The sequence below is a fragment of the Gymnodraco acuticeps genome, unplaced genomic scaffold (genome assembly GCF_902827175.1).
Source record: "Gymnodraco acuticeps unplaced genomic scaffold, fGymAcu1.1, whole genome shotgun sequence".
In the NCBI taxonomy this organism is placed as follows: domain Eukaryota; kingdom Metazoa; phylum Chordata; class Actinopteri; order Perciformes; family Bathydraconidae; genus Gymnodraco; species Gymnodraco acuticeps.
In genome coordinates this window covers 905-18,309 of record NW_022991712.1, presented here as the reverse complement: position 1 = coordinate 18,309, position 17,405 = coordinate 905, and the positions used below count along the sequence as shown (strand labels likewise).

The 17,405-nt window shown below is 41.4% G+C and overlaps 1 protein-coding gene across 1 annotated transcript; it reads left to right on the top strand.

Annotated features, from left to right (window-relative positions):
* Positions 1-5,699: 5,699 nt before the first annotated feature.
* On the top strand, positions 5,700-16,960 carry LOC117534688 (G2/M phase-specific E3 ubiquitin-protein ligase-like; the record flags this gene model as incomplete). Its single annotated transcript, XM_034198920.1, has 3 exons — positions 5,700-5,851; positions 16,361-16,599; positions 16,776-16,960. Coding segments are annotated over exons 1-3 (576 nt in total), but the record flags the coding sequence as incomplete, so codon positions are not given.
* Between the last annotated feature and the right edge of the window lie 445 nt (positions 16,961-17,405).

Sequence of the window (17,405 nt, the reverse complement as noted above, 5' to 3'; positions counted from 1 at the left end):
TAATGTGGATACACTGAACTTATTCTTAACATAAATGGCAACGCCACCACCTTTATTAGGCCAGTCTGAACGATACACATTATAACCATTTAAGGCAATGTCAGAGGCCAAAATAGATTTATTTAGCCAGATTTCTGATAAAACAATGACTTCAGCGTCAGTCGAGCTTGCTCAAATGCGGACAAAATCTAGTTTACCAAACAGACTGCGCACATTCAAGTGGATGAAACTCAACCCAGACCTAGCTTTAAAATCAGCAGGAGTAGCGATCTGACTACTACTACTGGGCGGACCAGGGTTAGGTTGTACATTTCCTGACAGTAATAGCAACAAAAAAAACAGGCATATTTTCCTCTTAATCGACACACATACATTATCATCTACTTTAGAAACACCGGAAAAGTCAGCGAGAGTGTGATTTGAGCTTAAGAAGCAGTCCTGAAGAACCATCATCGCAGGAAAACAAAAAAGACAAACATATTTTGTCGAGCAGATTGTCTGTGACAAGGCAACCGGTAATTGTTTGTGCAACACATCCGAACCTTTGCAGGGGATGCCCACTGTGGGTGGCAGAACAGACCTGAATCCAGTAGACTTCTCAGAAAGACTAGAGATCTTCTCATAGTCCAATACAGTTAACAGGCACAGCAGAATCCCGATATGGGCCATTTTCCCAGACCAGCACACAGTAGTATCCGCGATGTTCCTGGAGCAAATCAGCACAGCAGCAAAGGACAGGCGAAAGCAGCAGCGTGGAAGCGCTCCGGTCCCTCCGTGGTATCCCCGGGGTGAAAGCAGGCCTCTGCAACAGCAGAACCAGGACAGGTGGAAAGCATGCCCCAGCCGTGGTAAAATCCTCCTCCGCACAGCAGCACACGCCCGGTGGAAACAGGCCAAGCCCGAAGCGTGGATCCACTCCGTCTCTCCGCGACGACTCCGGGGTAAAAACCTCTCCAGTACAGCCGTACTCTACAGGTGGGAGCAGGCCTCCGTAGATTGCAGATCGCAGATCGCAGATCGCAGGCAGCAACAGGTGGAGCCACTCCGTCTCTTCGCGACGAGCAGGCCTCCGTAGATCGCAGGCAGCAACAGGTGGAGACGCTCCGTCTCTTCGCGACGTCTCCGGGGGAAAAACACCTCAGCACAGCCGTACTCGACAGGTGGGAGTAGGCCTCCACAGATCGCAGACAACTAAAACTGCACATAGACACAGCCTAGCACTAAAATGGTGAAGTACGATGAGGTGTCTAACATCTTCGCCATCAAAGAACAAGTTAAAACCAAAGGACCTGTTTCAGCACATGAGACCATCTGCTGATGATTTCAAGTTATTCTGTGAACAACTCCACCAAAGTGAAGAACAAGAGACAAAGCCCAAGAAAAGTGCTATCCTGTCGGTCATTGAAGGCCATTCCCACAGATACACGCCAAAGACTGTACAACTGGATCTGCTAACTCCCCTTACCAGTCTGTATCAAAGCAGCAGACTTGTACTGGATTTGCCTGCACTGCTAGGAGGGTGCCAAAGTCTTTGAGGAGCTGAATCTCACACCAGAGCAGGTAAGAAACATAAATGGCTTACGGTAAAATAAAAGCGTGTCACAATGCTAAATCCTAAACATCACTAAATTCATTAAGAATAACTTCACTGCTTTCTGATAATTACAACTCTTTTGATAGTTTGTTAGTTGAGGAGAAGACCAGGAAACAGAGTAGGTCGAGGTTCTGGTTTGAGCAGAGAGCAGGGAGAGTTACTGCGTCATCCTTCCATGAGGCAGCCAAGACAGAGAGCTCTTCGTCTTTGATTAAAAGAGTTTGCTATCCTCGCTCCTCTCAGTTTTCCACTGAAGCGACCAGGTATATATACAGGGGTGCATATAACTGGTACGCCAACCGGCTGCGGAGGGAGACTCCCCCCCTTCACTGGATAACTGCGCTAAAACAGCTGATCACAACATTCACGCTCTGTGGTCACGAAGTACTCCACTAGCCCCCGCCCCCCCCCCCTGGTCGACTTTATTTTGCGGGGGGGCAGGGGGGTTCATTGCCCCCCCTAGTGGCTGAAATATGTTACAGCATTACTACGTCTAAAACTGTTCCAATACAAATATGTCGTATATCCAGGGGTGCACATCACTTTTTTGCCCTGGTTCTCAAAGGAGCACCTGGAGATGTTGCTTGGTGCTCATCCTTAAAATGAAATAAACCGTAACTTTTGAGGGGGTCTTGACTTTATTTGCCAGACACACGGCACTGAACACACATGCAGAGGTGAACACAGAACACACATGCAGAGGTGAACACAAGACAACATTAGCACGGCCAGTAATCCTACAAGCTGTCATCACTACCCTCCTGACTGTTCTCCTCACTGTCTTCCTCTCTGTCAGACATGGTAGCTGATGATGTAGGCCTACTTCTTTCTCTCTGGTTGAGTCTGCGATTAGCTGCTTGCATCCACAAGTCAACAGCTGGTTTTGGGTCGAAAGTCTCTGTTGTCATCTTAGACAAGTGGATGTAATCAAATAAGTATGTGAACATAACCAATAACCTACCATAGCCAATAACAAATTAATGTAGGCTAACTTATTTTATTTATGTTGTTCATTCATATATTATTTTACCAGTTAACATTTATTTATGCATTTTTTTTTATCTCCAGTTTTAAAGAATATGTTTGGTTACTGTCCTATAGTATACATTGGAATGATTTCAAACGTGTTTATCCCAATAATTATAAAGGAGTGCCTTGGAAATATGTGTTTACATCAATTGTGATCAAACCGTTTGAACTTAGACTAAAGTTAACTATCTAAACACTTAAGAGTCCTTACCTCACTGAGCTGTAGTTATCAGCCTCTCAGTCTGACTGGAGAGGACTCTCCCTCCACATTATTGTAGAAACATCTTCTTCTTATATCTGTTAGAGCAGCTAGCACCAGATTCTAATAACAACAGCACCGGTAACGGTGCACCCTCCCTCTCTCCCTTGCTCGCTCCCACGCTCACTCGCATTTTGGCTGTGAGCTGCGGGTGCCAGATAACTAAGCCAACATCCCCCATTTTCATCACTTAGACCAGGGGTTGGCAACCCGCGGCCCACGGGCCGCATGCGGCCCTTTAAGCCCTCTGCTCTGGCTCCCTTGAGCTTAGACAAAAATAAGAAGGAAATAAAATAAAAGTATTTGTAGGACTATTTATATTGTGTTGCATGGTTGAAAATGTTTCGTATCTTGTAATTTGATGTGATAATGTGATACATAAATAAAAAACAAAACAGTTTTAATTAGGTCAACTAAAATATGCGTCACATCCTGCTACGGTCCCGCGCGAGCGCCTTTTCTTGGAGGCGAATAACCTGACCCCCGGCTCGATGAGCGAACTATGGATAAATCAAAGAAAAGTACCGGAGGAACACAGGATTTAATTCTGTGTGGACAGAGTTATATGCTTTCACAGCAAACGATGCTGGTTTACCGGTATGTCTGATATGTAGAGAGAAGTTGTCAAAGGTGCTGCAGCCTTTACGTATCAAGGAACAACACGGGAGAGGAAGACAGCTGACGATCTTCAGTCATAATTCAATGGGGTATGTCATTTATTTCAGAAAACACTTTTTGTTATATTCCATGGAATGCTCTTAACGTCCCGATAGCAATGAATATATTAAATGCTTTGACAATAAATACATACAAAAATGTATCTCTGGAAGCCGTAGCGCTGTAAAAAGCACGACCAATCATCTGAGCCGGCCCGGCTAAAATAACTGGATGGCCTAACTGCCTGTCAGCCTTCCATCTGTGCACACATTTATCTCGTGCCCTCATTGGTCATGTGCGTGTTCGTGTGTGTTGGAGGAGGGACTCTGTAAGAAAGTCTGAAGGAAGAGGCATATTTTTTCCGGTTGTGTACTTTCAAATTCTAGCGCACTCGAGCTGGTTTCTCCATTCTTACCTACCCTACCTTTAACTCTTTTTAGGGTGCAGCTATATGTTATATTTATTTCAAAGTGGGCCCATTTTAATAATATTTGTTTTCCCTTCAAATGTGCAGACTCCCCAAGTGCTGTGTTTAATTTATTTTAAAGTAGGCCTGTGTATTATTTTTAATTCTCCTTATAAGAGTTCTTTGTTTCTTATTAGAGGTTAACAGTTTTATATCATGTAATAAATAGCCTAATAAATGCAAAAAAACTGTAGTTTTTGTCTGATATAACAATAAAAAACTATGCAATATGTTTTGCGGCTACAGACAAAAAAATGTTTTGGAAAAAGGAGCAAAATGGCTCTTTTGGTCAAAAAGGTTGCAGACCCCTGACTTAGACCTACAGCGCCCATCGTACAGGGCAAATGAAACGTGTAACCGGGATGAAAAGGGTGTTACATTTACTTAATTATGAATATTGTTACATCAAGGCCGAAAATTAGGATGAGCACCAACGGTAAAAAAAAGTGTTTTTCCCTCCCAGAGCTGTCAGCGCAGCGCCTCCACAGATCTGGCGCCCTAGGCGAACATCTATTACGCCAGCGCTACGGGCCGGCTCTGAGTTCATATCATTAGGAGCATTCACACTGCGGTACTTTTCCCACAAAGGTTCATGTGAACTTAGTTCATGTGAACTCTTTTATCGCGTTCACACCAAAAAGAGCCGGTACTAAAATTAGTTAATGTGAACCTTTTTACCCCCTCGAAAGTCCCTGCTAGAGAGCAGGGACTTTCGAGCGGCTCTTTTGTGAGAAAAGAGCTATATATATAAGATGTTATGATAAGTTTTACAGTTATGTAATGCAGTGGTTCTTAAACATTTTTCAATAATGTACCCCCTTTGAAAAAAAAAATTCAGCGCAAAAACAATTTGTTAAGGAAACAATGCTTATTTAAGGAGGTACAGTACAGTGCTGCACCATCGGTGTCTGTTTTGTTAATACAACAACATTGTAACTGAGATACACTTAACCTCTTAAACCCGGCCCCCCCGATACCGGGCGGAAAAACACGTCACTGCAGGAGACAGCGTCTGGCGGCTTCTTAATATTTAAAAACCTATGAATGTCTTATACTCAAATAACGGGAAAAAACTCAGCAACCTAATGATATGAGCCATTTTTACCGAAACAAAACACAAGTCTCACAAGAAGCGTTAGCATTAGCCCTTAGTGAAAACAGGCTGATGCTACTTCCGGTGCTAACTAGCAAAAACGATCTTTAAAACTTAATATTTTCTGCACAAACTACATATCAGCTGAAAGCTGATACTCCACAGATTATTTGTATATAAGTATTATCACTGTAGGACACAAACTCACTGAGCGAGCAGCCAGAACAGAGCAAGAAAACAACAACAGTGTTCTAAAGCATAACAATAATGATGTCTTACCGTTGCTGTTTTGTGATCAAAAGTCGTGTTCAAGGGAATAAAAACGCTGCTCAAGGTTAATCCAATGTCTCTTAGTCACTTTAGAATTGTTCCTGATAATCCATCATTACATTCATGGCCGCATCGTAGGTATAACGTTTTGCAGTCCGGGGTTTGGCTTTCTCACGTGCTGTTTACGCGAGCCTCTCTCTCCTTGAAGTAAGTGTTTAGCTGCGTTTACTAACTCCCCCTCGATTCTATTGGCTCCAACGTTTCAAAAAAGGTGTCAATCACCCAAATCGACCAATGGGTTCCAGAGATAGGATCCTGCGTAGTATGAATAATGCCAGCAGCGGCTGCTTTACGCACAGACGTAGCAGAAGCAGCCGCACAACCGCTCCAGCACAGCAGCAACGAACACAGCGAAGCGACAACACAGCGAACAGAGAACACAGAGACAACAGCAGGAAACCCTGATTATGAACTTCAGGAAAGGTATGTACTCTCTTTGTTTGTATCTATTAGTTGTGTATTTGGTGTAATCTATAGTAATTCCACACTCGCAAAATACAAAATGGACGCCGCTTTGTTGTTGTAGCGTTATCGTTCCGTGAGAAACTAAAACAATGGCAACATCATGTTGGTGAACGTATAAATAGATTAATTGTATTTCGTGACTATAACACGGCAGTATATAAATAAAGCTGTATTGTATATCAACCCAGTATATATATATATATATATATATCAGGGTTGCCAACTCTCACGCATCTGGCGTGTGACACACGCTTTCACTCTCAATCTCACGCTCTCACGCTGCCCAAACTATTCTCACGCCAAAAACAAGAATACCGAAGACTAGAAACGGTTTTGAAAACGTTTGTCACGTAGTGATCGTCTTCTCAATAGAACATCTTTGATAATGTCTTCTGGCCAATCAGAATCAAGATAACGGCGTGGTGTTGTTGCAGGAAGTCCCGACGGAGAATACTTTTGCTGTAGTACATCTCTATATACAACATTACGTGTTGATAGAAATCAACACTTAACGAAATAAGACCCCACGGTTTGATGATTGATAGGTGTGTGGGCTGTCTTTCATTTTGACACACAGAACAATGGGGGCTATCCAGCCTTATCCACAATGTAAAGTAATTCACAGCCTCTTCCCTCTTCTCTCAGTGAGGAGCAGCAGGTTCAGCTTTCAGAACAAAGTAACACAAAACTAAAATGGTATTCATTTTTTTTTTTTAAATATGTCGTGTAGTAATAGATGTATTTATTTTTCTTCTCAAGAGAGTACCAGAATGTGTATTTTGTTAGTATTTCAAAAGATCTCCTGGGGGAGAATCCCCCCAGACCCCCCTGCAGGGGTTGGGTTTTCAGCAAGTCAACTTTTTCACTTGTGGGGAAATTGCTGGATTGGCTCCAGATCCCTTTTCATTTACTACAAGACAAATGTGCCTTTTTATTTCATACAGTTCAATTTGGATTGAGACGGGGAAATAATCTAGACCTCACGCGTGGCTTTCACTGTCAAGGGGGCGTGTATGTAATTACATTGCAAATACTGACTTGAGCCCCACCACTGTATGGGTTAGCCCTACCATGGATTACCCAACAAAAATACTCTGGAGCCGCCACTGCCGACTCGTATTGCGCATGCGCAGATCTAAGATCCAGTAGAAATGATAAAAAAATAAATAAAAAAATGATAAAAAATATTGTTGGCACCGTTGTATCATTTTAGAGCACTGACATAATGATAATATTTAATAATAATTCAAGTACATACTTTCAAACTGCTAGTCACATCCTCATGTAAATGGCAATTTATCGAGGTAATTTTTATTTATCGTACGATAAGTCAATTAATTGCTTAGACAATAAAACAGTGGAAACAAACATGTGTTTGACTTTCATTAGTGAATGAAACTGTGTGTCCTTTATAGTCTGTGTCCAATATTATGTATTTGTATATATTGTATGTATATCCTATATATATGCTAAGGTCCTGCTACTGACACGCTAGCAGTCATTTTGTGCGCATATGTGTAATTAAACCCATGATATCAAAATCTCACTCCAGGCAGGTACCCAAAGTTGGCAACCCTGATATATATATATATATATACTGTTATTCCACACTAGCCAAATGGATGCTGTTTTGTAGTTCTACAGACATTGACTAACAGCAGTTTATAAATAAAGCTGTATTGTATATCAGTCTATATATATACTATAGCGTGTGTAAAATAATAGTATACATAATATGTATACTGTTATTTTACACACGCTATAGTATATATATATGATATATATATATACTATAGCGTGTGTGAAATAACAGTATACACATATATATATATATATGTAGGCTATACGGTTATTTCACACACGCTATAGTATATATATATGAAATAACAGTATACACACATATATATGTATACTGTTATTTCACACACGCTAAATGGAGGAATTATTTCTGATTTGAGTTACATTTTTGAAAGAATAAGCCAGTGAAGTAATCAAAGTAATTGTTTTTTCCACATTTGTTTTCACAGTGATGAAGACGAGTATCAAATGGCTTCTGGATCACAGCCATCAACATCTGCCTCATCCGAGCTACGACGTGCATCAGATCAGCATACAGTTGCCCCAGAGCCATCAACATCCAAGCTACGCCGCCAGACGTCTGCACCAGTACTAACTCAGCCTCCCTCTGCATCTTCTGATTCAGTGGACAGACTGTCAGGAGGAAAGTGAAACGGGCTGGTGTGTGGAAGACTAAGGTTGTTACCGTTCCTGACACTGTGATGGACTACAACAGAAGCATGGGCTGCGTGGATGTGTCCGATGCTTTGATTGGGTACTACAGTGTTCACCACAAAACCATGAAATGGTACAAGACCTTTTTTTTTACCATTTTCTAGACATTGCAGTGGTGAACAGCTTCCTTCTCCACAAGGAGCTGCACAAGATGAGGGGTGACCCCGGCAGGACGAAGCCACACACCCAGAAGTCCTTCAGGGAGCAGCTTGCTGCAGACATGAGGGGTGAAGTCCCCTGCAGCAGCACCACCACCACCACCACCACTCCCCCCCATTATCACTCGTATGCATTCCCAAGTATTATGGGGAAGATGCCACCGCGCTCAGGAGGTGCTCTGATGCTGGCAACACAACGGTGAAGACCTATCTACTGCACTAAGTGCCTGGTGCCTCAATTCAAAAACACTAAACACATTCAGGTTGTGTACATTTTTTCTTTTTTGCCAGTATTTACAAAAAAAATGCTTGTGGTGGTATTTTGGTTTTAGTGTCGTTGTTTTGTGTTATTTTTGAAATAAATCTGCTCAAGACAAGAGACAAGTGTTTCCTAATTGTTATTGTGTAAGTAAACCTTCCTAGAAGTGTTAGTCGGGTGATAAACATGTAAGGGCTGTGGCAAAGTCCACACACAGACACACACACACACCATTTACATACAAAAAAAATGTATTTTAAAAAAAAAAAACACTTGTATTTGGATGGAATGATTACGTGTAGTGATAATAAAATGATTTTTACAGTATGGTACCTGAAAAAGGTCAAATGGCACTGATGGTATCCAAATGTGCCCAAATGTGCCCAAAGGTCAGTCCGCCTGGACTACTTTTAGCTAAACCTCTCTAAATAGGTCAAATTTAACTTGTTTTGCCTCAATCTTGATACAGGGTACTTATTATATGTTATACTTTGGATTCCTAAAGCTTTTAGTCTACTATCCCATCATTCAAGGGTAGTTTTCACTATAAGTAATGTTTTTTTTTTAGGCGGGGGTAAGAATTTACCTTTTTTTACTATGTTCCATCTGAATTTACTCTGACTGAGAAATATCTATATTGATTCTGACACTTCTACATCCAACTCACAGATGTAACCTTGCTTTGAAAAAAGAAATTATTCATATAACCCTTTTAGAAGTTAAGTTATAGTCATTTGTTTTGGGCATAGCATTTTCGAGCCTGAAACCTTAAAAACAGGGTCAGGGCTTAAGAGGTTAAATGCTACATTTCAAATCTTTACAATCCATCACTAAATTCATGGCAAACCAATTTCAACATCATGCAATAACGTTGGGTTACGTATTGTAACCCTTGTTATATTAGCACAGGCGGAGCCCTCTACTGGACTCTATGGGTACTACCTTACCCTGCAAGCATTCTCCCACTGAGACTTCTATAGACGTAGCCGGCCTTGGGCGGACCTACCTGAATGCGCGTGCATAACACCGTATAAAAGGAGGCCTCGCCTCCTGACTATCATCCTACACCTCTCTTCAGCGAGCGGAATAGGACAGACAGTGCCCTGAGTAGAGGCCTGTGCTAATATAACAAGGATTACAATACGTAACCCAACGTTATATCTCTAACAGGCTCCGCCCTCTACTGGACTCTATGGGTACAGTGGGTGGAGCCGCGATTTATACGTGCACTGTCGTCCAACAACAACATTCCACCCTACTGCCCCTGACCGGCTTTTATGGTCAGCAGCTGCTGCCCCACATTCTCCTTTAACCCGGTTATAACCGAGGAGAAATCTGGGCTGTGGCTGACAGAGCACACCCTGCTGCGCTTACCTCGCAGAAAGTGTGCTCAAAAAACAGTGCCGGTGGACCCCCCCCCCCCACAGACGGATCGGGAGAGCCCCCTCGGCCCCGAATGGGCTTACTACACGCCTGCCTCCCTGAATCCCTAAGGAAAACAGGGAGAGCGCCAGAGCCCATGCCCCACACTCAAACACTGACCCCGTGCAGAGTGTTTGGACTAAAGTGTGGAGGGCTACCCCCCTCCTGGAGGAGAGCAGCCCTCCAGACCTGTAAGGGCCCAGCCCATCCCGGGACCCCCAGAGGGCTCGAGAACAGCGAAGGCGCATTACGTCCGGGGAGGGGGTCAGATGCCAACTGATCCCACAACCCCCCCCCCCCTACCAGTCCTGTGTTGCCCCCGCAAGCACAGACGAGGAGAAAGAGCCCGACATGTCCAAGAGATAAAACCTTATGAAGGGGCCTGGCGTCGACCAAGACGCCGCTGTGCATATATCCTCCACACTCACACCGTTGAATAAGAAAAAAGCCCATGGTGGTCCCATACACAGAAAGCAGAAGGGGTGTGGATCCGCCTCCGCGATCAGGTTTGGACATTTCGGGCAGGTCCTGTGGTCAAGAACTGACTCCATTACTCTCTATTTTTCTCGTCTTTTTAAGCTCCGTGGAATCACTTCCGCTGCTGAAGAGAAAAGGATGATAGTCAGGAGGCGAGGCCTCCTTTTATACGGTGTGATGCACGCGCATTCAGGTAAGCCCGCCCAAGGTCGGCTACGTCCAGTGGCGGCTGGTGGAAAATATTTTTGGTGAGGCTGTTGATATAGTGAGTAAAACATTTTTTTTTGGGAGAAATGACCCCTTAAATTAGGACTTCTGGCGATGTAATGGCGCGTTTCCAGTGCAGCGCGGAGCTCGCTTTAATGCTGCGTTCAGACCGGACGCGATGCGAATATTCGCTTCGCTCTAAACGCTCCTATCACATCGCTCTAGTCGCTCGAGTTTCACCGCGGCTGCCAGCTGTGTTTACTCGCATCATTCAAACAAGACGCGCTGGCTCGGGAGCTACAACAAAATGAACATATTTTACCGTGATTAAATTGTAATACACGTTTCTAAATGATGCCGACGTAACAACATACTGATACCGGTTAGTAAAAACCATGAATTAATGCTTTGACAAGTCTGCAGACAGACGGCAGGCGAAAAACCTTTTAGAATGCTTGTTTTCTGAATGGAGCTTGGCTAAGCTATAACGTTATATATGCTCCGACCGTCCACACTCACAACAACGGCCTATACAGACATAAATAAACCAGCGACTGTATTCTCCATGACACAGACAGTCTGTGGTTTGTACTTGTTTAACTTTTGTCTAGTTTCTGAACAGATCGTATCTGTCCCCGGCTGTTTGAAGAGCAAGCATGGGAAACAAAAGACAGCATTTACCTGTTTGCATCCAGCTATCCATGCCTTTCTGCTGTACCAGCTATGTGAGAAGCCTCGTTGATACGTTTTGTCTTTTTCACGAGCTTGCTGCGATATATACAAATCGGGTTGGTCCGGTCCAAGGTCTTTAACCTGTTAAGCCCGAAGGTCCCCGCCGGCGGGGACCCTGGGTTTTTTTTTCACGACACTCTGTCTCAGGGCATCTTAATATTTAAAAACCTATTAATGTGTTATACCAGATTAACGAGAAGAATCTCAGCTAACTGACTATACGAACCATTTTTACCGAAACAAAACACAAGTCTCACAAGAAGCGTTAGCATTAGCCCTTAGCTAAAACGGGCAGATGCTACTTCCGGTGCTAACTAGCAAAAACGATCTTTAAAACTTAATATTTTCTGCACAAACTACATATCATCTGAAAGCTGATACTCCACAGATTATTTTTGTTATAACTATCATCACTGTAGGACACAAACTCACTGAGATATCAACCAGAACAGAGAAGAAAAAAACAGTTTTCAAAACCATAACAATAATTATGTCTTACCGTTGCTGTTTTGTGATCAAAGTTCGTGTTCAAGGGAATAAAAACGCTTCTTAAGGTTAATCCAATGTCTATTAGTCACTTTAGAATTGTTCCTGATAATCTATCATTACATTCATGGCAGCAGAGTAGGTATAAAGTTTTGCGGTCCCGAGCTAATGCTGTCTCACGTGCTGTTTACGCAAACCTCTCTCTACTTGACGTAAGTGTTTAGCGGGACTTACTAACTGTCACTCGATTCTATTGGCTCTAACGGTTCAGAAAAGGTGTCAATCACCCAAATCGACCAATGGGTTCCAAAGATATGATCCTGCCTAGTATAAACTATGCACGCTCCGGCTCCATTACGCATTACGCAGCCAGAAGGGAGAGCTTCACCACCGAGGCGAGCAGGTGCTAGAGATGCTAGCTGACGATAGCTCATACCAGATGACTTTTCGTCGGATGATGAAGATCTCCTCCAGCCAGACCTGGATCCGGACAGTAGTGACTCGGATGTTGAACTTCCACCACGGGAAAGGCATGTAATCTCTCTGTTTTTATATATTACTTATGTGTTTGGTGGAACTGCGTCACAGTGCTAGCTTAGCCAAGAAGCTACAGGAATGATTAGGCAAAATGCTAAATAGTGTTACTTGTCTTTTTGGAGTTACATTTTCTAAATGAATGGCCAGTGAATGAATATATATATATATATATATATATATATATATATATATATATGTATATATATATATATATATATATATATATATATATGTGTTTACTTATTTATTTGGTGTAATATTATTCATTTATAGTCCAATATTATCCTTTTTATATATTACTTTTGTGTTTGGTGGAACTGCATCACAGTGTTAGCTTAGCCAAAATGCTAAATAGTGTTACTTGTCTTTTTGGAGTTACATTTTCTAAATGAATGGCCAGTGAATGCATATACATGTTTACTTATTTATTTGATGTAATATTATTCATTTATAGTCCAATATTATCCTATAAGTATAAGCCAGTGAATTAATCTAATCTCTTTGTTTTTCCACATTTGTTAGATGAGGAGTGACCCCAGCAGGACAAAGCCACACACCCAGAAGACTTTCAGGGAGCAGCTTGCTGCAGAATTGTTGGAGTTTGCTGAAGGCCCTGCTGAAGGCCCTGCACCTCCACCACCCCCTCCTCCACCACTCACATGCATGTCCGAGTATTATGGGGAAGATGCCACCAAGGTCAGGAAGAACTGCAGGAGGGGCCTAGATGCTGGACTCAAAAGGGTGAAGACACCTGTGTACTGCAGGAAGTGCCAGGTCCCTCTGTGCTTCACTGTCAAAAAGAACTGTTTCAGGGAGTGGCACGACCTAAATACTGGAACATTCAGGTAGGTATAAAGTTCAGGTAGGTATAACGTTTTGCGAGTGTTTATTTAAAAAAAAAAAATGTGTTGTTTTTATATACCTAGTGTGATTTTATTGTATAGTGTGTTGGTAAAATATTTGTTGTTTTTACAAACCTACAATGTGGTTTTATTGTATAGTACATTGGTAAAATGTTTGTTTTTACATGCCTATAGTGTGTTGGTAAAATGTTTGAAATAAATCTGCCCCAGTTGGAGTCAAATGTTACCTATGTTTCTGTTTTTTTTTATTGTGCAAGTACACCTACACACAATGACCTACAGTGTGGTTTTATTGTATAGTGCGTTGGTACAGTTACATACACACAGCTACACTTACACATACACACCTACACATACCCACACAGCTACACACACCTACACATACCCACACAGCTACACTTACACATACACACCTACACATACACACACACACCTACATTTACACACACCTAGTACAGACACTCACACACACAAAAATATATATTTTTAAAAATTATTTTAAAAAAAAAATTATTATTTTTTTTTTTGGGTGGAATGAATACCTATAGTGATGATTCAATGTAATACAATGATTTGTATAGTCTGGTACCTGAAAAAGGTCAAATGGCACTGATGGAACCAAATGTGCCCAAAGCTTATTCCGCCTGGACTTTATTTTCATAAACCTCTCTAAAAAGGTCAAATGTCACTTGTTTTGCCTGAATCTTGATACAGGGTACAGGGTATATGTTATACTTTGGATTCCTAAAGCTTTTAGGCTACTAACCCATCATTCAAGGTTGGTCTTCACTATAAGTAATGGGTTTTCTTTAGGCGGAGACAGGAATTTACATTTTTTTGCTATGTTCCATCTGAATGTACTCTGACACAGAAACATCTATATTGATTCCGACACTTCTAGATCCAACTCACAGATGTAACCTTGCTTTGATAACAACAATTATTCATATAAACCTTTTAGAAGTGAAGTTATAGTCATTTGTTCTGGGAATGTCATTTTCGAGCCTGAAACCTGAAAAACAGGCTCAGGGTTTAACAGGTTAAACCCGTGAGAGGGAGGTCACTTCCCCTTAATGTTGAACCTCAATGGGCATGTGGAGAACTGTTGGCTGCTGCCGTAAAAAAGCAGAAAGCCTTTAACCAGGACTTGGAAGATGGTGCCCATGTCATGTTGTACCCTGATGCGAGGGTGATAACAAATATCCCCGGAACGGACACCCCTTTCACAGTACAGATGTACAAAGAGGCCATTGGAAAGCCCTACCAACGAATTATGTTGTACATCTGTACTCTTGAAGCCGTTGAAAACAGTTGTAAGTGCTTCTGACATATATTCCCCCTTGTTTAAAGCACTAAACTGTATAATAGTTCAAATGTAAACATAACAGTTGTTCTGTCTATGTCTTAACATAATTCATTCCACCCTTCATTCCTTTCTCTTCGTGGTTGAACTTATGAGGTCAAATGGTCTTTTATGAATAGTGGCAGAAGAAATGGAATTTAAGTATCAACAAAAGCTTCCAAACGTTCCTTCTGTTCAAACTAAATATAAATTCCCTCTTATGGATTGTAATTCTAAATGAACCTTTTTCTCACAACAATGTTGGTTTGTTGTGCCCCAATGTAAATCCTAATGTGAGAGTGAAAAGGACGGTCAACAATATAATGTACATTTCACAAACATTTTGTGTTTCGATTGAATCCTTTCTGATTGATGTCAATCCAATAATTCAGGATTCAAACCAACATTTGATAATAGGTACAGACGTAGGGGAACAATTATTTTTATAGTATTAATCATGACACTTTTATTTTCTTAGGTTACACTGGAACAACCTCTTCAAGTGACGAGGACAGTGTGGTTGTTGTAAAGTTGCCATCTGGAGACAGTCTTGCTGACACCGTGGTCAGTTTGGATCTATCGTGGCATTTATTCTTAATTAAGTTAATTGTATTTCAGTCAGTCATTTGTGTGTTGTATGCAGGTGTGGGACTTTCCAAATGAACAGAGTACTCCCAGAATGGACAACAGTTTGCTGGGTCAAATAAAACATTGTCAACATGTTATTTTGTGCCACAAGAAGCAGAATGTTTTAACAGTACAGTAGTTTGAATATATTTTTTGTTTACCTTTATCAGACCTCTCAGGCCCCCACAACCAGCGTCTGATCGGGAAAGACTAATTACAAATGTAATTATACCATGTAGGTTTGAACTTGTGAACATGAAATCAATAAATACCTTTGTGTGCTAATGACACTGTCATTAGATCAACTGCATCATTATTATTTATTGGGTAAAAATAGGATGGAGCACCAACCCCATTCCAGGAAGAGGTCCAGTCTGCCCCGGGTCAGAACACCTTCTATAGGTAAACCATGTTGACAGTTGCATCCTGACACAGTTGTTTGGTGTGTATTTTTATTTTTACATTTAATTGTTTGTATAGCCTCCAATCACAGTGGGTAACATTGCCAGGAAGTAGAACAATTATACTTGTATACATTTCCAAATGACACCGACAACAACTTACGTCTTAGTGAAGACGATACAAAAAACACCCACAAATATTTTTCAAAGATCAGATATTGTTTGTTGCATCCATCTCAAATGTTTACAAGGATTGTGCAGGAGTATGACAAAGTGCTGTTGTCAGTTTAGAACCCAATGTATTGAAAAAAAACCAGGAAAAGGATCGACATCCTTTTGTAAATATGACTGTCATGCATATATTATGTATTTAAAAGTAATTATTCAACTGTCTTCTCACTGCAGCAACTACACACATGTGAATGCACTTATCATTATTGATAGCCAGTCTGAGCCAGAAGAGGAAACGGAGCAAACTGCAGAGGAAAGGTATTAATTGTTACTTTTACCACTTCATTTTTTTATTCTATACTGTAAATCTTATTATAGCTTCATCATTTAATATTACAATACATCACTTTGTCTTTCCCAGCACAGAATACCTGACTGCGCCAGACGTTGTTGCAGAACTCTCTGCAAAAATTAAAAATACTTCTTGCAGCAGGTTTAATATTAACCGATCCAATGTATGGGATGGAGCAATCCGCGGCTTCAAAGGGGCCTCATTCGACCCCTCTCATCAGATGCAGGTTAAGTTTACTGACGATGAGGGACAAACTGAGGATGGAGTGGACACTGGTGGTCCCAAGCGTGAGTTCCTGACCCTCCTAATGGAATGCCTGAGAATGAGAAGAATATTTGATGGTCCACAGGACAGGAAATTCCTCACGTTCGACAATGCAGGTAATGATGTTCGCAAATCTGTCTTATGTTCAATACTGTACTGTAAATATAGGAGCTGCTTATGGATTTTGCAGCTGTATTTACGTGACAATTACATTATCTTATACTGTATATCTTTATGATAACGTGGCAACTGTTGGTTAACGTGATAATAATTTGACAAAAAATATCAACAGCTGCAAAAGATGACGAATACTTTCATGCTGGGAGGATGATTGCAACTTCTATAGTTCATGGTGGTCCAGGCCCCCGCTTCCTGTCAGAGACGCTCTACCAGCACCTCACTGGAATGAAAAACACCAACATTGAAGCCATCATTGAAGACATTACTGATGACACTATGAGAGCTTCCCTGCTTGAGGTAGGCTGGCACAGCCCAACATACAACATGAAGTTGTCTCCCTTATAACCTGTGAAGAATTTGGTTTTTATATTGTCCGGCCTTCGATAGTTTGTTATTGGGCTTTTATAGCCTCTTTTGGAACCATAACGAACAACCTTAGCTAGCCGTTATGGCAAACCATTAGAAATGATGCAGTATTTATTTATCATACCTAACTGTCATTACAAATATCATTAATGAAAACAAATGTACACTAGTAAGAACAAGTTTATGTCATCTTAGAACAATATTCAAAATGTATTCCTCCTTTCATGACATGGATATAGTTATATACAGGTGCACATAACTTTTTTGCCCTGGTTCTCAAAGGAGCACCTGGAGATGTTGCTTGGTGCTCATCCTTAAAATGAAATAAACCGTAACTTTTGAGGGGGTCTTGACTTTATTTGCCAGACACACGGCA